This window comes from Lucilia sericata, unplaced genomic scaffold, assembly GCF_015586225.1.
Source record: "Lucilia sericata isolate MDLA Ls3-8-SP2 unplaced genomic scaffold, ASM1558622v1 Contig002482F_arrow, whole genome shotgun sequence".
Taxonomy (NCBI): Eukaryota; Metazoa; Arthropoda; class Insecta; order Diptera; family Calliphoridae; genus Lucilia; species Lucilia sericata.
The window spans coordinates 30,918-51,839 of NW_023996261.1; the positions used below are offsets into that span (position 1 = coordinate 30,918).

A 20,922-nucleotide genomic window follows, 5' to 3' on the forward strand; every position below is an offset into this window, starting at 1 on the left:
GACTAGACTATAGACTAGACTATAGACTAGACTATAGACTAGACTATAGACTAGACCATAGACTAGACTATAGACTAGACTATAGACTAGACTATAGACTAGACTATAGACTAGACTATAGACTATAGACTAGACTATAGACTAGACTATAGACTAGACTATAGACTAGACTATAGACTAGACTATAGACTAGACTATAGACTAGACTATAGACTAGACTATAGACTAGACTATAGACTAGACTATAGACTAGACTATAGACTAGACTATAGACTAGACTATATCTAGACTATAGACTAGACTATAGACTAGACTATAGACTAGACTATAGACTAGACTATAGACTAGACTATAGACTAGACTATAGACTAGACTATAGACTAGACTATAGACTAGACTATAGACTAGACTATAGACTAGACTATAGACTAGACTATAGACTAGACTATAGACTAGACTATAGACTAGACTATAGACTAGACTATAGACTAGACTATAGACTAGACTATAGACTAGACTATAGACTAGACTATAGACTAGACTATAGACTAGACTATAGACTAGACTATAGACTAGACTATAGACTAGACTATACTAGACTATAGACTAGACTATAGACTAGACTATAGACTAGACTATAGACTAGACTATAGACTAGACTATAGACTAGACTATAGACTAGACTATAGACTAGACTATAGACTAGACTATAGACTAGACTATAGACTAGACTATAGACTAGACTATAGACTAGACTATAGACTAGACTATAGACTAGACTATAGACTAGACTATAGACTAGACTATAGACTAGACTATAGACTAGACTATAGACTAGACTATAGACTAGACTATAGACTATAGACTAGACTATAGACTATAGACTAGACTATAGACTAGACTATAGACTAGACTATAGACTAGACTATAGACTAGACTATAGACTAGACTATAGACTAGACTATAGACTAGACTATAGACTAGACTATAGACTATAGACTAGACTATAGACTAGACTATAGACTAGACTATAGACTAGACTATAGACTAGACTATAGACTAGACTATAGACTAGACTATAGACTAGACTATAGACTAGACTATAGACTAGACTATAGACTAGACTATAGACTAGACTATAGACTAGACTATAGACTAGACTATAGACTAGACTATAGACTAGACTATAGACTAGACTATAGACTAGACTATAGACTAGACTATAGACTAGACTATAGACTAGACTATAGACTAGACTATAGACTAGACTATAGACTAGACTATAGACTAGACTATAGACTAGACTATAGACTAGACTATAGACTAGACTATAGACTAGACTATAGACTAGACTATAGACTAGACTATAGACTAGACTATAGACTAGACTATAGACTAGACTATAGACTAGACTATAGACTAGACTATAGACTAGACTATAGACTAGACTATAGACTAGACTATAGACTAGACTATAGACTAGACTATAGACTAGACTATAGACTAGACTATAGACTAGACTATAGACTAGACTATAGACTAGACTATAGACTAGACTATAGACTAGACTATAGACTAGACTGTAGACTTGACATAGACGACTATAGACTAGACTATAGACTAGACTATAGACTAGACTATAGACTTGACTATAGACTAGACTATAGACTATAACTACTATACTATACTTAGTACTATAGACTAGACTATAGACTTGACTATAGACTAGACTATAGACTAGACTATAGACTAGACTATAGACTAGACTATAGACTAGACTATAGACTTGACTATAGACTAGACTATAGACTAGACTATAGACTAGACTATAGACTAGACTATAGACTAGACTATAGACTTGACTATAGACTAGACTATAGACTAGACTATAGACTAGACTATAGACTAGACTATAGACTAGACTATAGACTAGACTATAGACTAGACTATAGACTAGACTATAGACTAGACTATAGACTAGACTATAGACTAGACTATAGACTAGACTATAGGCTAGACTATAGACTAGACTATAGACTAGACTAGACTAGACTAGACTATAGACTAGACTATAGACTAGACTATAGACTAGACTATAGACTAGACTATAGACTAGACTATAGACTAGACTATAGACTAGACTATAGACTAGACTGTAGAGTAGGATAAAATACTAGCCTACAAACTAGTCTATGATGAGCTTTACACTGTCATTTAGAAGTTGTATGTTTTAATCATGTACCCATAATTTTCAGTATATTTATACCGGATATCTGTACAGGGTATATAGTAAGTCGGTTTTATTTGAAATTCTCATCTATATTTGTTTTGCTGAGTAATGAAAACATTCTTTAAATAAATCACTATAGTAAATAATTATTTACAAATCATGTTAAATTACGTAGAAACACTTGATTAAAATATTTCGCTTTGGGAATCACACTGTTTAACAAATTTTTAAAATATAAATTTCGAAATTAAAAAGAATCCACTCAAAGAATTCTTAAAATTTGAAATGCTTAGATTAAAATCATATATTCCAACACTTTATAAAAAAAAATTAATATACTATTTATTATATTAAATACCATTTTATGATCTTTAAAACAGTTTCATTAACATAATCGTTAATTTTATTTACATTAATCGATTGAGATAATTTGCTAATTTGAAAATTCCCAGTAAAAAATCCAAAACTTCCGCATTTTATAGTTAGAAAAATTCAAAATTATTATCAAATAGCTGTATTTACTAGTGTCGAATTTGATGATCAGATGAGTAAACACGCACGATCATATGTTACCGCTTTAAAATAACAAGTCTTAGTTTAGTACGAGAGCATTTGGTAGATTTCTCAAAAGGCAAATAACCTTTTTCAAGTTTAGCCAGCTAAAAGTGGTTTTCTAAAAAGAAGAAAACAAAAATCAAAGGGGATTTTAAATGGGAATTAAAGATGGGTTATTAACTAGAAATAAAAAAACATAAATAAACATAAAAAAATATGTCAAATTTAATAACAAGTTTATAACAATTTTTAGAAGATTTGTTTGTTGGTAAACAAATTTCAGAACTTCAAAATGGCTAGCAAAGACTTTTCAAATACACTACTACCTACCAAAGATAATCAATACTTCTTTCTCATAGGTGATAGTGATCCTCTAATGATCAAATTTCTTCAATATTGTTTTATACAATATAATCATATTGTATTATGTATTTATGTTGTTTTTTTTTAATTGTTGTTTTTATTATTGATCTTTGTTTTTATTAATTTTTTGCGACATTGGCTTTACATTTTGCAAAATTTTATTTTTGGCGGGGAATTTTTTTTCTGCTAGTATTTTGTTATGATCATATTCTCTCAAAACAAAATTTATAATTTGAACATTTACGTATTTCGTTATTTTGTTTTTGTTCTCTGAAAAAAACATAGCTTTTTATTATATTATTAATAAAAGTGGAAATTAGTGGAAAAAATAACACAATAATCAATCAATCTCTATATGAGGAGTCTTAATTGCTTTTTATCTTAAAGAAATGAGAAAGGTTTTTTTGCTATAAATAGTTTTGCTCGCATTTATTGTTTCATTAGTTGTGTGAGCAAATCGAAACAGTGAAAACATTTCATCGAATTAAAAAAAAAAAAGTTACAAAATGAAATTATTCCTTATTCTGGCCATGCTCATTGCAGCCGTTTGCGCTGTACCCCAATTCGGTTTCGGTAGTGCTTATGGTGGTGGTGCCGGAGGCTTTGGACGTCCTGGTTTCGGTGGTGGCGGTTTTGGTCGTCCCGGTTTCGGCGGTGGCAGCTATGGTCGTCCTGGTTTTGGTGTTCGTCCAGGCTTCGGTGGCGGACGTCCCGGTTTCGGAGGTGCAGGCGGTGCTTCCTCATCTGCTGCTGCTTCGTCTAGTGCCAGCTCCGCCGGTGGTGGCCGTTTAGGCGGTGCTGGTTCCGCTTCTGCTTCAGCTTCTGCTTCCGCTGCTGCTGGTGGTGGCAACAGATTCCGCGGTTAAAAACGCTATTCATAGTTAAAACAAACTTTCTATTGTAGTTTCCATTAAGTTATTATTTATTTTAAGTTTTATAAAAAATATATAATAGAAAAATCAACAACAATTTTGTGAAATTTTATTAATGTATAAAAAGTTGACAAAGTATTGTAGTGGTTACACATCACGAATACATTTCAACACAAACATTAGAACTGAACTAGGACTGAACTAGGACTGAACTCGAACTGAACTAGAACTGAAGTAGAACTGAACTAGAACTGAGCTAGAACTGAGCTAGAACTGAACTAGAACTGAACTAGAACTGAACTAGAACTGAACTAGAACTAATAGAACTGAACTAGAACTGAACTAGACTGAACTAGAACTGAACTAGAACTGAACTAGAACTGAACTAGAACTGAACTAGAACTGAACTAGAACTGAACTAGAACTGAACTAGAACTGAAACTAGAACTGAACTAGAACTGAACTAGAACTGAACTAGAACTGAACTAGAACTGAACTAGAACTGAACTAGAACTGAACTAGAACTGAACTAGAACTGAACTAGAACTGAAACTAGAACTGAACTAGAACTGAACTAGAACTGAACTAGAACTGAACTAGAACTGAACTAGAACTGAACTAGAACTGAACTAGAACTGAACTAGAACTGAACTAGAACTGAACTAGAACTGTGAACTAGAACTGAACTAGAACTGAACTAGAACTGAACTAGAACTGAACTAGAACTGAACTAGAACTGAACTAGAACTGAACTAGAACTGAACTAGAACTGAACTAGAACTGAACTAGAACTGAACTAGAACTGAACTAGAACTGAACTAGAACTGAACTAAACTGAACTGAACTAGAACTGAACTAGAACTGAACTAGAACTGAACTAGAACTGAACTAGAACTGAACTAGAACTGAACTAGAACTGAACTAGAACTGAACTAGAACTGAACTAGAACTGAACTAGAACTGAACTAGAACTGAACTAGAACTGAACTAGAACTGAACTAGAACTGAACTAGAACTGAACTAGAACTGAACTAGAACTGAACTAGAACTGAACTAGAACTGAACTAGAACTGAACTAGAACTGAACTAGAACTGAACTAGAACTGAACTAGAACTGACTAGAACTGAACTAGAACTGAACTAGAACTGAACTAGAACTGAACTAGAACTGAACTAGAACTGAACTAGAACTGAACTAGAACTGAACTAGAACTGAACTAGAACTGAACTAGAACTGAACTAGAACTGAACTAGAACTGAACTAGAACTGAACTAGAACTGAACTAGAACTGAACTAGAACTGAACTAGAACTGAACTAGAACTGAACTAGAACTTAACTAGAACTGAACTAGAACTGAACTAGAACTGAACTAGAACTGAACTAGAACTGAACTAGAACTGAACTAGAACTGAACTAGAACTGAACTAGAACTGAACTAGAACTGAACTAGAACTGAACTAGAACTGAACTAGAACTGAACTAGAACTGAACTAGAACTGAACTAGAACTGAACTAGAACTGAACTAGAACTGAACTAGAACTGACTAGAACTGAACTAGAACTGAACTAGAACTGAACTAGAACTGAACTAGAACTGAACTAGAACTGAACTAGAACTGAACTAGAACTGAACTAGAACTGAACTAGAACTGAACTAGAACTGAACTAGAACTGAACTAGAACTGAACTGAACTAGACTGAACTGAACTAGGACTGAACTAGAACTAACTAGAACTGAACTAGAACTGAACTAGAACTGAACTAGAACTGAACTAGAACTGAACTAGAACTGAACTAGAACTGAACTAGAACTGAACTAGAACTGAACTAGAACTGAACTAGAACTGAACTAGAACTGAACTAGAACTGAACTAGAACTGAACTAGAACTGAACTAGAACTGAACTAGAACTGAACTAGAACTGAACTAGAACTGAACTAGAACTGAACTAGAACTGAACTAGAACTGAACTAGAACTGAACTAGAACTGAACTAGAACTGAACTAGAACTGAACTAGAACTGAACTAGAACTGAACTAGAACTGAACTAGAACTGAACTAGAACTGAACTAGAACTGAACTAGAACTGAACTAGAACTGAACTAGAACTGAACTAGAACTGAACTAGAACTGAACTAGAACTGAACTAGAACTGAACTAGAACTGAACTAGAACTGAACTAGAACTGAACTAGAACTGAACTAGAACTGAACTAGAACTGAACTAGAACTGAACTAGAACTGAACTAGAACTGAACTAGAACTGAACTAGAACTGAACTAGAACTGAACTAGAACTGAACTAGAACTGAACTAGAACTGAACTAGAACTGAACTAGAACTGAACTAGAACTGAACTAGAACTGAACTAGAACTGAACTAGAACTGAACTAGAACTGAACTAGAACTGAACTAGAACTGAACTAGAACTGAACTAGAACTGAACTAGAACTGAACTAGAACTGAACTAGAACTGAACTAGAACTGAACTAGAACTGAACTAGAACTGAACTAGAACTGAACTAGAACTGAACTAGAACTGAACTAGAACTGAACTAGAACTGAACTAGAACTGAACTAGAACTGAACTAGAACTGAACTAGAACTGAACTAGAATTGAACTAGAACTGAACTAGAACTGACTAGAATGAACTGAACTGAAGAACGTGAACTAGAACTGACTAGAACTGAACTAGTAACTGAACTAGAACTGAACTAGAAACTGAACTAGACTGAACTAGACTGAATTAGAACTAAGAAGGCATTGAAGCTAAACTTGCACTAAACTAGAAACTGAACTAGCTGCCAGTATACCTTAGGGACGTTGTGAAACCATATCTAAAGGTCAGAAATTACAATTCTAAGGTCGCTTTTGCGGTTACAAATTCATCATTCAAATCAATATCGCTCATGCAAAACTAACGTGCAACTTTTACACACACATCTACACATTTGTCAAAGTGTTTAAAGGCTTCAGGACACGCGCTGCTTTGAGTTTTGTCAATCTTTAAAAGGACCATATAGTTTTAAACTCTTGTTATCAGTGAAAACCATTATCTCAAACTATTGTTTAATTATGAATTAAATTTGAATATTGATTATGTTGTTTTCTACTTTTTGGCGTGATCGTGGTCATTATATATTTAATATGTGTTTTTGTGTTTTTTTTTTTTTTGCTATTAAGCCACGGGCCTGAAAGGTTTTTGATGTTTATGTTTGCGATATACATTGGTGGTCAATTGGGAATCACCCAAAATGGCAAAATACAAAATAAATGATCTTAAGAAGCTAAACACGTAATAGAGAGCAGAGTTATCAAATAAGTAACGGTTGAACAGATGAGGGTTTTTTCGAAAATCCGTTAATAAAATACAACAATAGAAAATAAATTTGTGTTTCCCTATGTTTGTGCTTTGAATAGAAGGTGTTAATTGTTGTTGTTAGTAGTAGAGCTATGATGTATGCGATACATCATACTCTCTGTTTAGTAAACTTTTACGCTGGGGATTTTTTTTTATTTTCTAATATTATAGTTCGAGATTCTCTCAAAATATAACTTTAATTCAGCCGCTTACACATTTTCGCTTACGCAGATCTCTTCACTAACGATGCTTAGAAATTTTGTTGGAAAAAGACAAGATATGTATAGCTAAGTGATCATTGATCACTACATAACAATAAATCAATCTCTTTAGAAGAGCTATAGTTAATATTGTTGTTGTTTCATTCAGCATATTTTATTATTCAGCACAGAGAAATGAGTTACAGTTTTTAGTATAAATACATTTGCACGCATTTATTGTGACATTAGTTGTGTGAACATATCTAAACAGTTTAAACAATTTGAAAGAAGATCACTAGTAACAAAATGAAAGTATTCATTGTTTTGGCCATGCTCTTAGCTGCTGTCTGCGCTGTACCCCAATTTGGCTTTGGTAGCCCCTATGGTGGTGGCGGCTTTGGACGTCCCGGTTTTGGTGGTGGCTACGGTGGCGGTTTTGGCCGTCCTGGATTTGGTGGCGGCTATGGTCGTCCAGGTTTCGGTGGTGGCTACGGTGGAGGTTTTGGCCGTCCCGGTTTCGGTGGTCCCGGATTCGGAGGTCCTGGTTTCGGTGGTGTCGGCGGTGGCTCCTCATCTGCCTCTGCTTCTTCCAGTGCTAGCTCTGCTGGCAATGGTTTTGGCGGTGCTGGTTCAGCTTCAGCTTCTGCATCCGCATCAGCTGCTGGTGGCGGTGGTTTCCGCGGTTAGAAACTTCTCAATAATTTTTTGTGTCACACAAGAGATTATTAAAAATTTTAAATTTTTGTAGCATTTTTAGTTCTTTTTTGTTATAGTTTCTTTTAAGTTATTTTATTTTTTATTTTAAGTTTTATAAAAAAAGATAAGTCTGAAAAATATAAAAAAAAATAAGAAAAAATACTTCGTTGTGGACATTTATTTACAACATCATAAAACTTCTGCATATTTGCGTGTTTAACAATATAACTTTTATTGTTATTACAAGTTCAAGAACTGCACTAAAACAGATAAAAACAGAACTAGAACTGAACTAGAACTGAACTAGAACTGAACTAGAACTGAACTAGAACTGAACTAGAACTGAACTAGAACTGAACTAGAACTGAACTAGAACTGAACTAGAACTGAACTAGAACTGAACTAGAACTGAACTAGAACTGAACTAGAACTGAACTAGAACTGAACTAGAACTGAACTAGAACTGAACTAGAACTGAACTAGAACTGAACTAGAACTGAACTAGAACTGAACTAGAACTGAACTAGAACTGAACTAGAACTGAACTAAACTGAACTAGAACTGAACTAGAACTGAACTAGAACTGAACTAGAACTGAACTAGAACTGAACTAGAACTGAACTAGAACTGAACTAGAACTGAACTAGAACTGAACTAGAACTGAACTAGAACTGAACTAGAACTGAACTAGAACTGAACTAGAACTGAACTAGAACTGAACTAGAACTGAACTAGAACTGAACTAGAACTGAACTAGAACTGAACTAGAACTGAACTAGAATTGAACTAGAATTGAACTAGAATTGAACTAGAACTGAACTAGAACTGAACTAGAACTGAACTAGAACTGAACTAGAACTGAACTAGAACTGAACTAGAACTGAACTAGAACTGAACTAGAACTGAACTAGAACTGAGAACTAGAACTGAACTAGAATTGAACTAGAACTGAACTAGAACTGAACTAGAATTGAACTAGAACTGAATTAGAACTGAAGTAGAACTGAACTAGAACTGAACTAGAACTGAACTAGAACTGAACTAGAACTGAACTAGAACTGAACTAGAACTGAACTAGAACTGAACTAGAACTGAACTAGAACTGAACTAGAACTGAACTAGAACTGAACTAGAACTGAACTAGAACTGAATTAGAACTGAACTCGAACTGAACTAGAATCGATTAAAAGCATTCATAAAGTTTCTTAATTTCAATTATGATCTAACGTCCCTCGAATAAAAAACAATTGAAAACTTTATTTAATTTAAATAAAATACTTTATATCCGCTGCTTAGAACGCCCTCTATTGTTTTATTTTTTTAAAATTTAAACTTTAAAGAAAAAAGCTGTTTATTTTTTTTTATTTAAAGCTTTTAATTAATTATATAAAAAGTATATTTTCTGTTTTGTTACGATTAGTATTTAATTTGCATATTGTTTTCGTATTTAGTTTAGTTTTTAATGTTAAACAAATAAAAGAGTGAAAGAGTTGTTTGACCAGAATAATATCTAATAAAACAACAGTGTTGTAAACATATCGAATCAAATGTCTTGATATAAATTTTAGAAATTTATGGGTCTCTGTGATGCCCTTTAAGGCAAATTTAAAAGCTTCGATATATATTTAAAAAAAATACAATTTTTAAAAATGTATTAGTAAAATTTTAATATTTATTTATTTGCAAAATTTATAGATATATTATGCAATGAAAGACTGGTTTAATTAGTGAATGAGCATTAAATTGTATTCATTTTAATCAAATTAAAATTGTCTAGGGGGAATACCTTTATGCTGGAATATATCAGTGTATTAAACATCAAGGATGATAAAGCAGTTCAGATTGAAAGTTTCTGTGGCTGCTTCAAAACGTTAAAGAAAACTGTCATCAGTTAATAGACTTTTCAAAAGTCATGGCATAAGTTTTGTGTTCCGTAAAATTTGCCCTCAATTTTCTTTATTTCAGCTGGCTACTCTGTTTCTATTTTAAACGTAGAAAACTAGTAAATTATAAGATTTATCCAAATTTTGAAAAAAGTTATAAATTACAATTTACGATCTAAACAAATTAACATTTTAAAGTTTATATATGTTTATGCAGAAATCAGAACTTTATGAACTTATATTCTGAATAGATATTTAAATATTCACAAAACATATTATTAATCTCTTCAGCGAAGACGAATACGAAAATGAAGAAACTTGAAGTACCAGTCAAAAATGAAGCTAATTAATAAAACGTTTTATAATTAAAAAAAAAATAAATAAATAAATATCAAAAAATAATAAACAAAAATTAAACAGAATTAAATTAAAAGAAATAGCAATTAAAAACTATAAAATATGACATGTTTCATAGAAGCACAGCTGTGACGTTAGGCGACAGTTAGAAAAATTAAGAATACTCTGGATCTTTATAAAGTTTTAAGACGATAGTCTGCCTTATTGGATTTTAAAACGATCTTGCTTTGTCCGTCTGGTTGTTGAAACAAGGATAGGACTCATCGCGGTGGAGAATGGCTTGTTTAGTAGAAAAATGTCGGTCTAACATTTTTCCAAGCCCCCGTCATAGTCAGATATATGTTGAGTAAAGCAATTGTTATAAAATTTGAAACAAGTCAGTTTAAATGCCCAGAAATTATACTGTAGAGTTTAGCGAAAACCTAGCAGCTCATAGCCCACTTCAGAAAAAGTCACCACAAGTCTTTTAAATTTTGTGGATATCGGTCCATAACAGAACTAAGCCTATTGCAATAATCAAATCACAACTTAAATTCAGCATTATGTTGTTTTTTGTTATAATTCCGAAATATTTTAACAATTTGTTGAAAAAAATTGTTCAACCTTCTATGGGGGCTAGAGTCAAATGAGGTCCGAGACTTATACAAGACTAAGTTATGCCGATTTTTGAAGAGATAGTAGAACATAATTATGAGCACAAGAGCATTTTTCGGGGGTGGCTAAGTGAAATAATGGACACACAGAAGGACAGACATTGCTTAATCGATTTAGAAAGTGATTCTGAGCCGAAAGTAGGTGGGTGTAGGAAACATATTTTTAGGTGCTGCAAATGCATAATACACTCACCACTGAACCTAGTAGTGTAGGGTATAAAACGTGTTTTATACATATTTAGTTCGAGCGGAAACGATCAGTCTCTGGCGAACCTATAAAGTATCCAAATAGTTATGTCCATCAGTATCTCTAAATCTAGATCTGTTCCGAAGGTCGTGACTAATGTTCTAATGTATGTTTAAACTTCTCAACACTTTATCTTGAGGTAGGTGAAATTTGTTTTTAAAAATGGACACACAGAAGGACAGAGAGACAGACATTGCTTAATCGATTCAGAAAGTGAATTTGAGCCGAAAGTAGGTGGTTGTAGGAAACATATTTTTGGGTGCTGCAAACATTAGCACAAACGCATAATACCCTCACCACTGAACCTAGTAGTGTAGGGTATAAAACGTGTTTTATACATATTTAGTTCGAGCGGAAACGATCAGTCTCTGGCGAACCTATAAAGTATCCAAATAGTTATGTCCATCAGTATCTCTAAATCTAGATCTGTTCGGAAGGTCGTGACTAATGTTCTAATGTATGTTTAAACTTCTCAACCCTTTATCTTGAGGTAGGTGAAATTTGTTTTTAAAAATGGACACACAGAAGGACAGAGAGACAGACATTGCTTAATCGATTCAGAAAGTGAATTTGAGCCGAAAGTAGGTGGTTGTAGGAAACGATCAGTCTCTGGAGACCCTATAAAGTATCCAAATAGTTACTTGTAGATAGTGATGCCACAAGTATCTCTTGATCTAGATCTCTTCGGTAGGCTGTGACTAATGTCACAGCATGTGAAATTTATTTTTAAAATCGGACCAACCATTTAGAAATTACATATTTATTTCCCTGATTCGTTGAAATTGCTTTAGTGTGAATAAAATACAGTGGAGATTACATAAAAATTACCTCAGAAGGGTACCAATATAGGGTTACTCAGAAACCAGCCTAATACTGTTGAGTCCAAAGTGATTTATTGTGAACAATTACAGCAATAGGTCCGATTTTTTTTGTCACATTTCTAAAGAGTATTAAAAATAAAATTTTAGCACAAAAATAAGTCTTCCGATTTCGATGCGTATTTCATACTTCTTAGTCGTCAACGCTTTTAGCCCTTATTATAAACTGTTTGAAAGAATATTTTATTTGATATTTTTTGCTAAGTACAAAATCATTATTTAATTTAAAATTATGGGGAAGACAATAAAAACTCGTTTATGTTTGTTTACTTCAGGCTTGTGTAAATAAATAAACAAAAAAAAAAAAAAAAATCAAATGCTAAATATACCGGCTTTTTTTCTTCGAAAATTTATAAAAAAAAGTACCCAAAAATAAAATAAAAATATGAATTTTAAATTTCTAACAAACATTCGCACTAGTAGTACTAGAGATATATACTAACTAATAAATACAAACATAATGCTGCTAATACAGAAGCTCCAACACTAATACAAGCACTACTTAACCAAACTAACAGATAGACGACAAACACTTCTAAATCTGTGTGTGTTAGTGTTATGAGGGGGTTTCATGATTTTATCACATAGACCCATTTAGATGCTAATTACTGACGCCACTACTTTAATACGTATATATGTATGTATATAGTGGATGATGAGAGTTTGTATTTGTTTTTATCTGCCAACAGATGTCTTCTTCCCTTATGGAAGAGAAATTTCAAATTGGGTTTTCAAACTTGAATTTTGTAGTTCAACTATAAAAGATGTTATGTTTCTAGGTTTAGCATCAGTTTAGTTTTGTCCATTCGAAACACCAAACAGTAGTCATAATGAAAGTATTTGTTGCTCTTGCCGTTTTAGCCGTGTGTTCCCAAGCCCAAGGTCAACGTCTTGGCTTCGGTGGTGCCAATGCCAATGCTGCTGCTAGTGCTAACGCAGCTGCTAAGGGTGGTGCCGGTGGTTTTGGCGGTCTAGGCGGTTTTGGTGGTGCTAATGCTGGTGCCAATGCTAACGCTAATGCTGGAGCTGTTGGTGGCGGTTTGGGTGGTGGTTTCGGCCGTCCCGGTTTCGGAGGTCCCGGTTTGGGAGGCGGTTTAGGCGGTGGTTTCGGTGGTGCCAATGCCGGTGCTAATGCTAACGCTAATGCTGGAGCTGTTGGTGGCGGTTTGGGTGGTGGTTTGGGAGGTGGTTTCGGCCGCCCCGGTTTGGGTGGCGGCTTCGGCGGTGCTAATGCCGGTGCTAATGCTAATGCCAACGCTGGTGCTACTGGTGGTGCTTTCGGTGGTCGCCGTCCCGGTTTGGGAGGTTTGTTGGGCGGTGGATTAGGTGGCGGTCTCGGTGGTGCTAACGCTGGAGCCAATGCTAACGCTAATGCTGGTGCTACCGGTGGTGGTTTCGGTGGTCTTGGCGGTGGTCTTGGTGGTGGTCTTGGTGGTGGTTTCGGTGGTGGTTCTTCCTCCGCTTCTTCCTCAGCTTCTGCTTCCTCTACCGCTGGTGGTCGTGGTGGTTTGGGTGGTTTCGGTGGTGCCAATGCTGGCGCTACTGCTAATGCCAATGCCAACACCCTTGTCCGCGGTTAAGCTCTAGTCCTAATTGTTGTCTAATGTTAAGACTAATTTATTACGAAAAAAAAAAATTTGAAAAAATACATAAAAAAAAACTAATAAAAATAAATTTTAAATGGAATTTTTTTTTCTTAATTAAAGCTTGTTAGCTAGTTTTTAAGCTGGTTTTGGGAACTGCTAGTTTAAATACAACTGAAATACTAAGAATGGTTAGACTTGCTCGACTATATTATAATATACTCTAGCTATGATTTAAAGAAATTTTTCCATTACGTCCTTTAGTGGTTCGACCACGAACCACTATTCCAAAAGTGGCCAACTTCGATTTACAATTTCTTCCGGCTCTCCAACAAATATCTTTTGAAAAACCGCCTAAACCGTTATACACGTGTATGTTGAATTAAAAGAAAAAAGTAATCGTGTCTCTTAAAATAGAATGATGAGCTCAGAGGAGATGATCTATAACAATGAAATTTTTCCGAAATTGTCTCTGATAAAGTTCGTACAAAACATCCATTCGTAAACCGTCATTATTAATTGATTATTCAGCAATCTAATACTAATTTGCACTAGTTAATCTTATGTTCCCAGAAAAAATACTGTAGAGTATGTCAAACATCGATTCACATTTGAACCTAGCCCTCATATAAGATGTATTTCTGATAATGACTTAAATGTTCATAATTTACTGAAAACATTAGTATATCGATTCTACATAAACAAGATTATCTACAAATTTCTCTACCAAATTTCATGATGATCACACCAAGAGTGCTGCTTATAATCTGACCAATGGCCCCATCAAAGAACAGCTTCGAAACCTACATTTTTCAAAAGATAAGAAAATTTTGCATAAATCTAGTAAATTAAAAAAATATTAGTAAAAAAAATGCCGAAATGATTGCTCCAAAATCATTAAAGTTCAAGGTTTAACAAAACCATTAAGACTTTTATGGGATCATTGAGATCTTTTACCAGATCGTTAAGATATTTTATCAGATCATTGAGATCTTTTATAAGATCAATCAGATACATATATTGTAAGATCATTCAGATCTTTTGTAATACCATTCACATCTTATATCAAGTTTATTTATCTGAAATTCTTAGATTGATATTATTTGGAAGGCAATTAATACTTCAACATATAAACCAGATGTAGTTTCTTTTCTTCAAAGCCTTTTAGAATTTGTTAAATTTACTTATATTTTATGACGTTTATATAATTTATACTAATGTCGTAAAAAGTACTACTATTAATCTATTACCCCAAAACGTCTGGATCCTTCAAACGTATTCGGTTAAAATTTATAAATTGCAAACAAAACCCAAAACAAATTAATATTTCCTCATGAATAATTTAATATAACTTGCTACTCATATAACCAATTAAATAAGATTTTACAATTTAAATTATTTAACATATATAATAAACAAATTATAACATAAGGTTTTCCAATAAAAACCGGAATGATATATATAATAATGTTTGGATAATAAGTAGAGTCTATTGGAGAGTATATTGTCATATGAGTAGTCTATAGTTGTCTAATCTATTAACTAGTCTATTGTTCACTGAATTTTCTTTGGACTAGCGTTTGGCCTACTCTACAGACTAGTTCATTGACTTGACTTTCAACTAGTCTATTGAAAAGAGTTTGGAATTTTCTATGAATTAGTCTACTGACTAAACTATGGACTAATTTATTGACTAAACTATGGACATGTTTATTGTATATTCTTTTCACTAGTCTTCTGACTTCTGAAAGAATTAGTCTTTGTATTAGTCTATGGACTAGTATATATACTAGTCTATTTCTTAGTCTGTTAAGACTGATTTATTGACGAAAGTATCGACCAGTCTATTGGCTAATATTTGGACTAGTCTTTTTGCTACTTAGTCTACTAAATAGGCCTTAGGACATTGTATTGACTAGTCTATGGAATAATCTATTGATTTGCCAATGGGCTTTCTATTGAATTGTATTTGAAATATTCTTTGGACTAGTCTATTGAGCTATCTTTGTATTTATATATACAATAATTTATTGACCAATCTATTGAATAGTTTTGGACTAGTCTTTGGGCAACTCTATGGACTAGACAAGTCTATGGACTCTCTTTAGTCTATTAACTACTTTATTCACTAGTGTTTGGACTATTCCGGCGTATTATCTTTTAACTAGTCTATTCTTTGTATCACATATAGGGCAGTCAATTGACTGGTCTATACTTGTTTCTGAACTTTATAATTAAATAGTTCATTGGCTTATATTTGGACTAGTCTATTGTGTAATATATGGACCATTCCTTGGAATAGACTTTGGATTTCTATATTTATTAGTTTATTGTCTATTCTATTGACTGGTCTATTCATCGGACTAGTCTAAGAGTTTAAACTATTCTATTGATAGGGCTTTGTAATAGTCTATCGACTAGATAATGGACTTGGATATTGCTTAGACTATGTACTAGTTTATTGATTACTTAGTTCATGAACTAGTCTATTGAACAATCTATTGACTAGACTATGGATTAGACTATTGATTTCTATATTGAGTGGATGCAAATCGGAATTAAAGATACAAATTCGAACATTTTGAAGATCGGTGTGTAAATCCACCGCCATATACTTTCAATTAATCATAGATTCGTCTTATTGGAAAACCCTTTATCAAACGAATTTTAAAGATTATTTATATTGTTCGATTTTACAGCTGCTGTTTATATCGTCAAAGAAAAAGGCCATTAAAGAAATTTTAAGACTTTCAAGATTCGTATTGAATATAATTTACACATATTAAAAACAAAATCATTAATTAGAGTAAACTTTTTTAAACTAGATTTATTTAATTTATTTTGTAAAATATATTAATTTACCCACTTAAAATGTTATGTTAATAAAATATACAAGAAAAAAAAAAAAAGAAAAATCAAAAATACACAGATAGATTTATCTTTCAAAATTTATTTTTTTAATTAAACATTAAAGCATTGTCAATTAAATCCATGACTTATTAATGTCCATATCCATGACCACCGGCAGCACCTGCACTTGCACTTGCAGCAGCATTGGCAGCTGCATTTGCTACACCACCACCAATTGCTGAAGCAACTGCATTAGCTTTAGCATCAGCATTGGCGCCACCTGCAAGGTGACCAGCTCCTTGTAAGCCAGCACCACCAGCAAGATGTCCAGCTCCCTGTAAACTAGCGCCAGCACCACCAGCAAGATGTCCAGCTCCCTGTAAACCAGCGCCAGCACCACCAGCAAGATGTCCAGCTCCCTGTAAACCGGCACCAGCAAGATGACCAGCGCCCTGTAAAGCAGCACCACCAGCAAGATGTCCAGCTTCCTGTAAACCTGCTCCAGCACCACCAGCAAGATGACCAGCACCCTGTAAACCTGCGCCAGCACCACCAGCTAGATGACCAGCTCCTTGTAAACCAGCACCACCAGCTAGATGACCAGTTCCTTGTAAACCAGCGCCTGCACCACCACCAAGATGACCTGCACCAGCACCACCATGATGACCAGCGCCACCACCATGATGACCAGCTCCACCGCCTTTACCACCACCTAAACCGGCAGAGGCATGACCACCAGCATTAGCACTAGCTGAACCATGTCCACCAGCACCATAACCATGAGCATTAACGCTTACGATGGCCACGATCAATAAACAAAGCAAATAATTTCATGATGTAACAAACACTTTTCGGAAACTGTTGCTAATAATGGCACTTGTTCCGACTTATATACTTAAGTTCTATTTGAAAAAATTTGCCAAAAAATCTAATTATAATTAACCAGATTTATTAAAAACAAACAAAATATATCTACTATTACTTTAAATAATTAAAAATACTTGTACTACAACAAATGATCATCATCATCATGTGCCTCTACAATATATATATATTTTTTATATTTGTTCAAAAATTTGAAATATTGATTGTTTTGGTTTTCAATTATAAATGTTTTTGTGCGAGCATTTTTGTAATTAATTAATATTAAAGCAGACAACTTCAAATATTCATACAAACTGGTATTTATTATCGTAGTGAAATTTTTTTTAAATGGTGATCTTTAGAAAAAAAGTTTAATAATTTTTATTATAAGAAAATAATATACTATACTTTTAGGATGTTAAAAATAAAATTTTAATATAACGAGGGTGGTTTTTAAAGATTTTACAACATCATAGATTTGCTTAAATTTTACAATTCTAAGTTTTTGGTGCAATACTAATTTATATCTATCCATAATAGACGCACAAAAATATTTACATCGATTGACCATAAGAACTGGTCCAATGAATCAACTGTTGACTGTCATATTCACCCTTCTCTTCATTAGTACAATCTACTAATCTCTTAATTAATTTCTTCTAATCCAGTTCTAGTTTAGTTCAGTTCTAATTCACTTCAGTTCTAGATCAGTTCTAGTTCAGTTCTAGTTCAGTTCTAGTTCAGTTCTAGTTCAGTTCTAGTTCAGTTCTAGTTCAGTTCTAGTTCAGTTCTAGTTCAGTTCTAGTTCAGTTCTAGTTCAGTTCTAGTTCAGTTCTAGTTCAGTTCTAGTTCAGTTCTAGTTCAGTTCTAGTTCAGTTCTAGTTCAATTCTAGTTCAGTTCTATTTCAGTTCAAGTTCAGTTCTAGTTCAGTTCTAGTTCAGTTCTAGTTCAGTTCTAGTTCAGTTCTAGTTCAGTTCTAGTTCAGTTCTAGTTCAGTTCTAGTTCAGTTCTAGTTCAGTTCTAGTTCAGTTCTAGTTCAGTTCTAGTTCAGTTCTAGTTCAGTTCTAGTTCAGTTCTAGTTCAGTTCTAGTTCAGTTCTAGTTCAGTTCTAGTTCAGTAGTTCAGTTCTGGTTCAGTTCTAGTTCAGTTCTAGTTCAGTTCTAGTTCAGTTCTAGTTCAGTTCTAGTTCAGTTCTAGTTCAGTTCTAGTTCAGTTCTAGTTCAGTTCTTCAGTTCTAGTTCAGTTCTAGTTCAGTTCTAGTTCAGTTCTAGTTCAGTTCTAGTTCAGTTCTAGTTCAGTTCTAGTTCAGTTCTAGTTCAGTTCTAGTTCAGTTCTAGTTCAGTTCTAGTTCAGTTCTAGTTCAGTTCTAGTTCAGTTCTTCAGTTCTAGTCCAGTTTAGTTCAGTTCTAGTTCAGTTCTAGTTCAGTCTAGTTCAGTTCTAGTTCAGTTCTAGTTCAGTTCTAGTTCAGTTCTAGTTCAGTTCTAGTTCAGTTCTAGTTCAGTTCTAGTTCAGTTCTAGTTCAGTTCTAGTTCAGTTCTAGTTCAGTTCTAGTTCAGTTCTAGTTCAGTTCTAGTTCAGTCTAGTTCAGTTCTAGTTCAGTTCTAGTTCAGTTCTAGTTCAGTTCTAGTTCAGTTCTAGTTCAGTTCTAGTTCAGTTCTAGTTCAGTTCTAGTTCAGTTCTAGTTCAGTTCTAGTTCAGTTCTAGTTTCAGTCTAGTTCAGTTCTAGTTCAGTTCTAGTTCTAGTTCTAGTTCAGTTCTAGTTCTAGTTCAGTTCTAGTTCTAGTTCAGTTCTAGTTCTAGTTCAGTTCTAGTTCTAGTTCAGTTCTAGTTCAGTTCTAGTTCAGTTCTAGTTCTAGTTCAGTTCTAGTTCTAGTTCAGTCTAGTTCTAGTTTCTAGTTCTAGTTCAGTTCTAGTTCTAGTTCAGTTCTAGTTAAGTTCTAGTTCAGTTCTAGTTCAGTTCTAGTTCAGTTTAGTTCAGTTCTAGTTCAGTTCTAGTTCAGTTCTAGTTCAGTTCTAGTTCAGTTCTAGTTCAGTTCTAGTTCAGTTCTAGTTCAGTTCTAGTTTCTAGTTCAGTTCTAGTTCAGTTCTAGTTCAGTTCTAGTTCAGTTCTAGTTCAGTTCTAGTTCAGTTCTAGTTCAGTTCTAGTTCAGTTCTAGTTCAGTTCTAGTTCAGTTCTAGTTCAGTTCTAGTTCAGTTCTAGTTCAGTTCTAGTTCAGTTCTAGTTCAGTTCTAGTTCAGTTCTAGTTCAGTTCTAGTTCAGTTCTAGTTCAGTTTCTAGTTCAGTTCTAGTTCAGTTCTAGTTCAGTTTAGTTCAGTTCTAGTCAGTTCTAGTTCAGTTCTAGTTCAGTTCTAGTTCAGTTCTAGTTCAGTTCTAGTTCAGTTCTAGTTCAGTTCTAGTTCAGTTCTAGTTCAGTTCTAGTTCGTTCTAGTTCAGTTCTAGTTCAGTTCTAGTTCAGTTCTAGTTCAGTTCTAGTTCAGTTCTAGTTCAGTTCTAGTTCAGTTCTAGTTCAGTTCTAGTTCAGTTCTAGTTCAGTTCTAGTTCAGTTCTAGTTCAGTTCTAGTTCAGTTCTAGTTCAGTTCTAGTTCAGTTCTAGTTCAGTTCTAGTCAGTTCTAGTTCAGTTCTAGTTCAGTTCTAGTTCAGTTCTAGTTCAGTTCTAGTTCAGTTCTAGTTCAGTTCTAGTTCAGTTCTAGTTCATTCTAGTTCAGTTCTAGTTCAGTTCTAGTTCAGTTTAGTTCAGTTCTAGTTCAGTTCTAGTTCAGTTCTAGTTCAGTTCTAGTTCAGTTCTAGTTCAGTTCTAGTTCAGTTCTAGTTCAGTTTCAGTTCAGTTCTAGTTCAGTTCTAGTTCAGTTCTAGTTCAGTTCTAGTTCAGTTCTAGTTCAGTTCTAGTTCAGTTCTAGTTCAGTTCTAGTTCAGTTCTAGTTCAGTCGAGTTCAGTTCTAGTTCAGTTTAGTTCAGTTGTTCAGTTCTAGTCAGTTCAGTTTTCTAGTTCAGTTCAGTTCTAGTTCAGTTCTAGTTCAGTTCTAGTTCAGTTCTAGTTCAGTTCTAGTTCAGTTCTAGTTCAGTTCTAGTCAGTTCTAGTTCAGTTCTAGTTCAGTTCTAGTCATTCAGTTCTTCTAGTTCAGTTCTAGTTCAGTTCTAGTTCAGTTCTAGTTCAGTTCTAGTTCAGTCTAGTTCAGTTCTAGTTCAGTTCTAGTTCAGTTCTAGTTCATTCTAGTCAGTTCTAGTTAGTTCAGTCAGTTCATTCTATTCTAGTTCTAGTTCAGTTCTAGTTCAGTTCTAGTTCAGTTCTAGTTCAGTCTAGTTCATTCGTTCAGTTCTAGTTCAG

The 20,922-nt window shown here is 33.9% G+C and overlaps 3 protein-coding genes across 3 annotated transcripts; 2 read left to right on the top strand and 1 right to left on the bottom strand.

The window, feature by feature from the left end:
* Positions 1-3,591: 3,591 nt before the first annotated feature.
* On the top strand, positions 3,592-4,111 carry LOC119613993 (probable H/ACA ribonucleoprotein complex subunit 1). The gene has a single exon (XM_037970070.1). It carries the CDS (start codon positions 3,655-3,657, stop codon positions 4,012-4,014), a length of 360 nt encoding a protein of 119 aa, XP_037825998.1. The 5' UTR covers positions 3,592-3,654; the 3' UTR covers positions 4,015-4,111.
* Positions 4,112-7,821: 3,710 nt separating this feature from the next.
* LOC119613996 (glycine-rich cell wall structural protein-like) lies at positions 7,822-13,982 on the top strand. The gene is made up of 2 exons (XM_037970072.1): positions 7,822-8,266; positions 13,082-13,982. The coding sequence occupies exons 1-2, from the start codon at positions 7,889-7,891 to the stop codon at positions 13,874-13,876; spliced, it is 1,173 nt and encodes a 390-aa protein (XP_037826000.1). The 5' UTR covers positions 7,822-7,888; the 3' UTR covers positions 13,877-13,982.
* Positions 13,983-16,801: 2,819 nt separating this feature from the next.
* Positions 16,802-17,544, bottom strand: LOC119613998 (acanthoscurrin-2-like; the record flags this gene model as incomplete). Its single annotated transcript, XM_037970075.1, has 2 exons — positions 16,802-17,309; positions 17,346-17,544. Coding segments are annotated over 2 exons (630 nt in total), but the record flags the coding sequence as incomplete, so codon positions are not given.
* Positions 17,545-20,922: the final 3,378 nt, after the last annotated feature.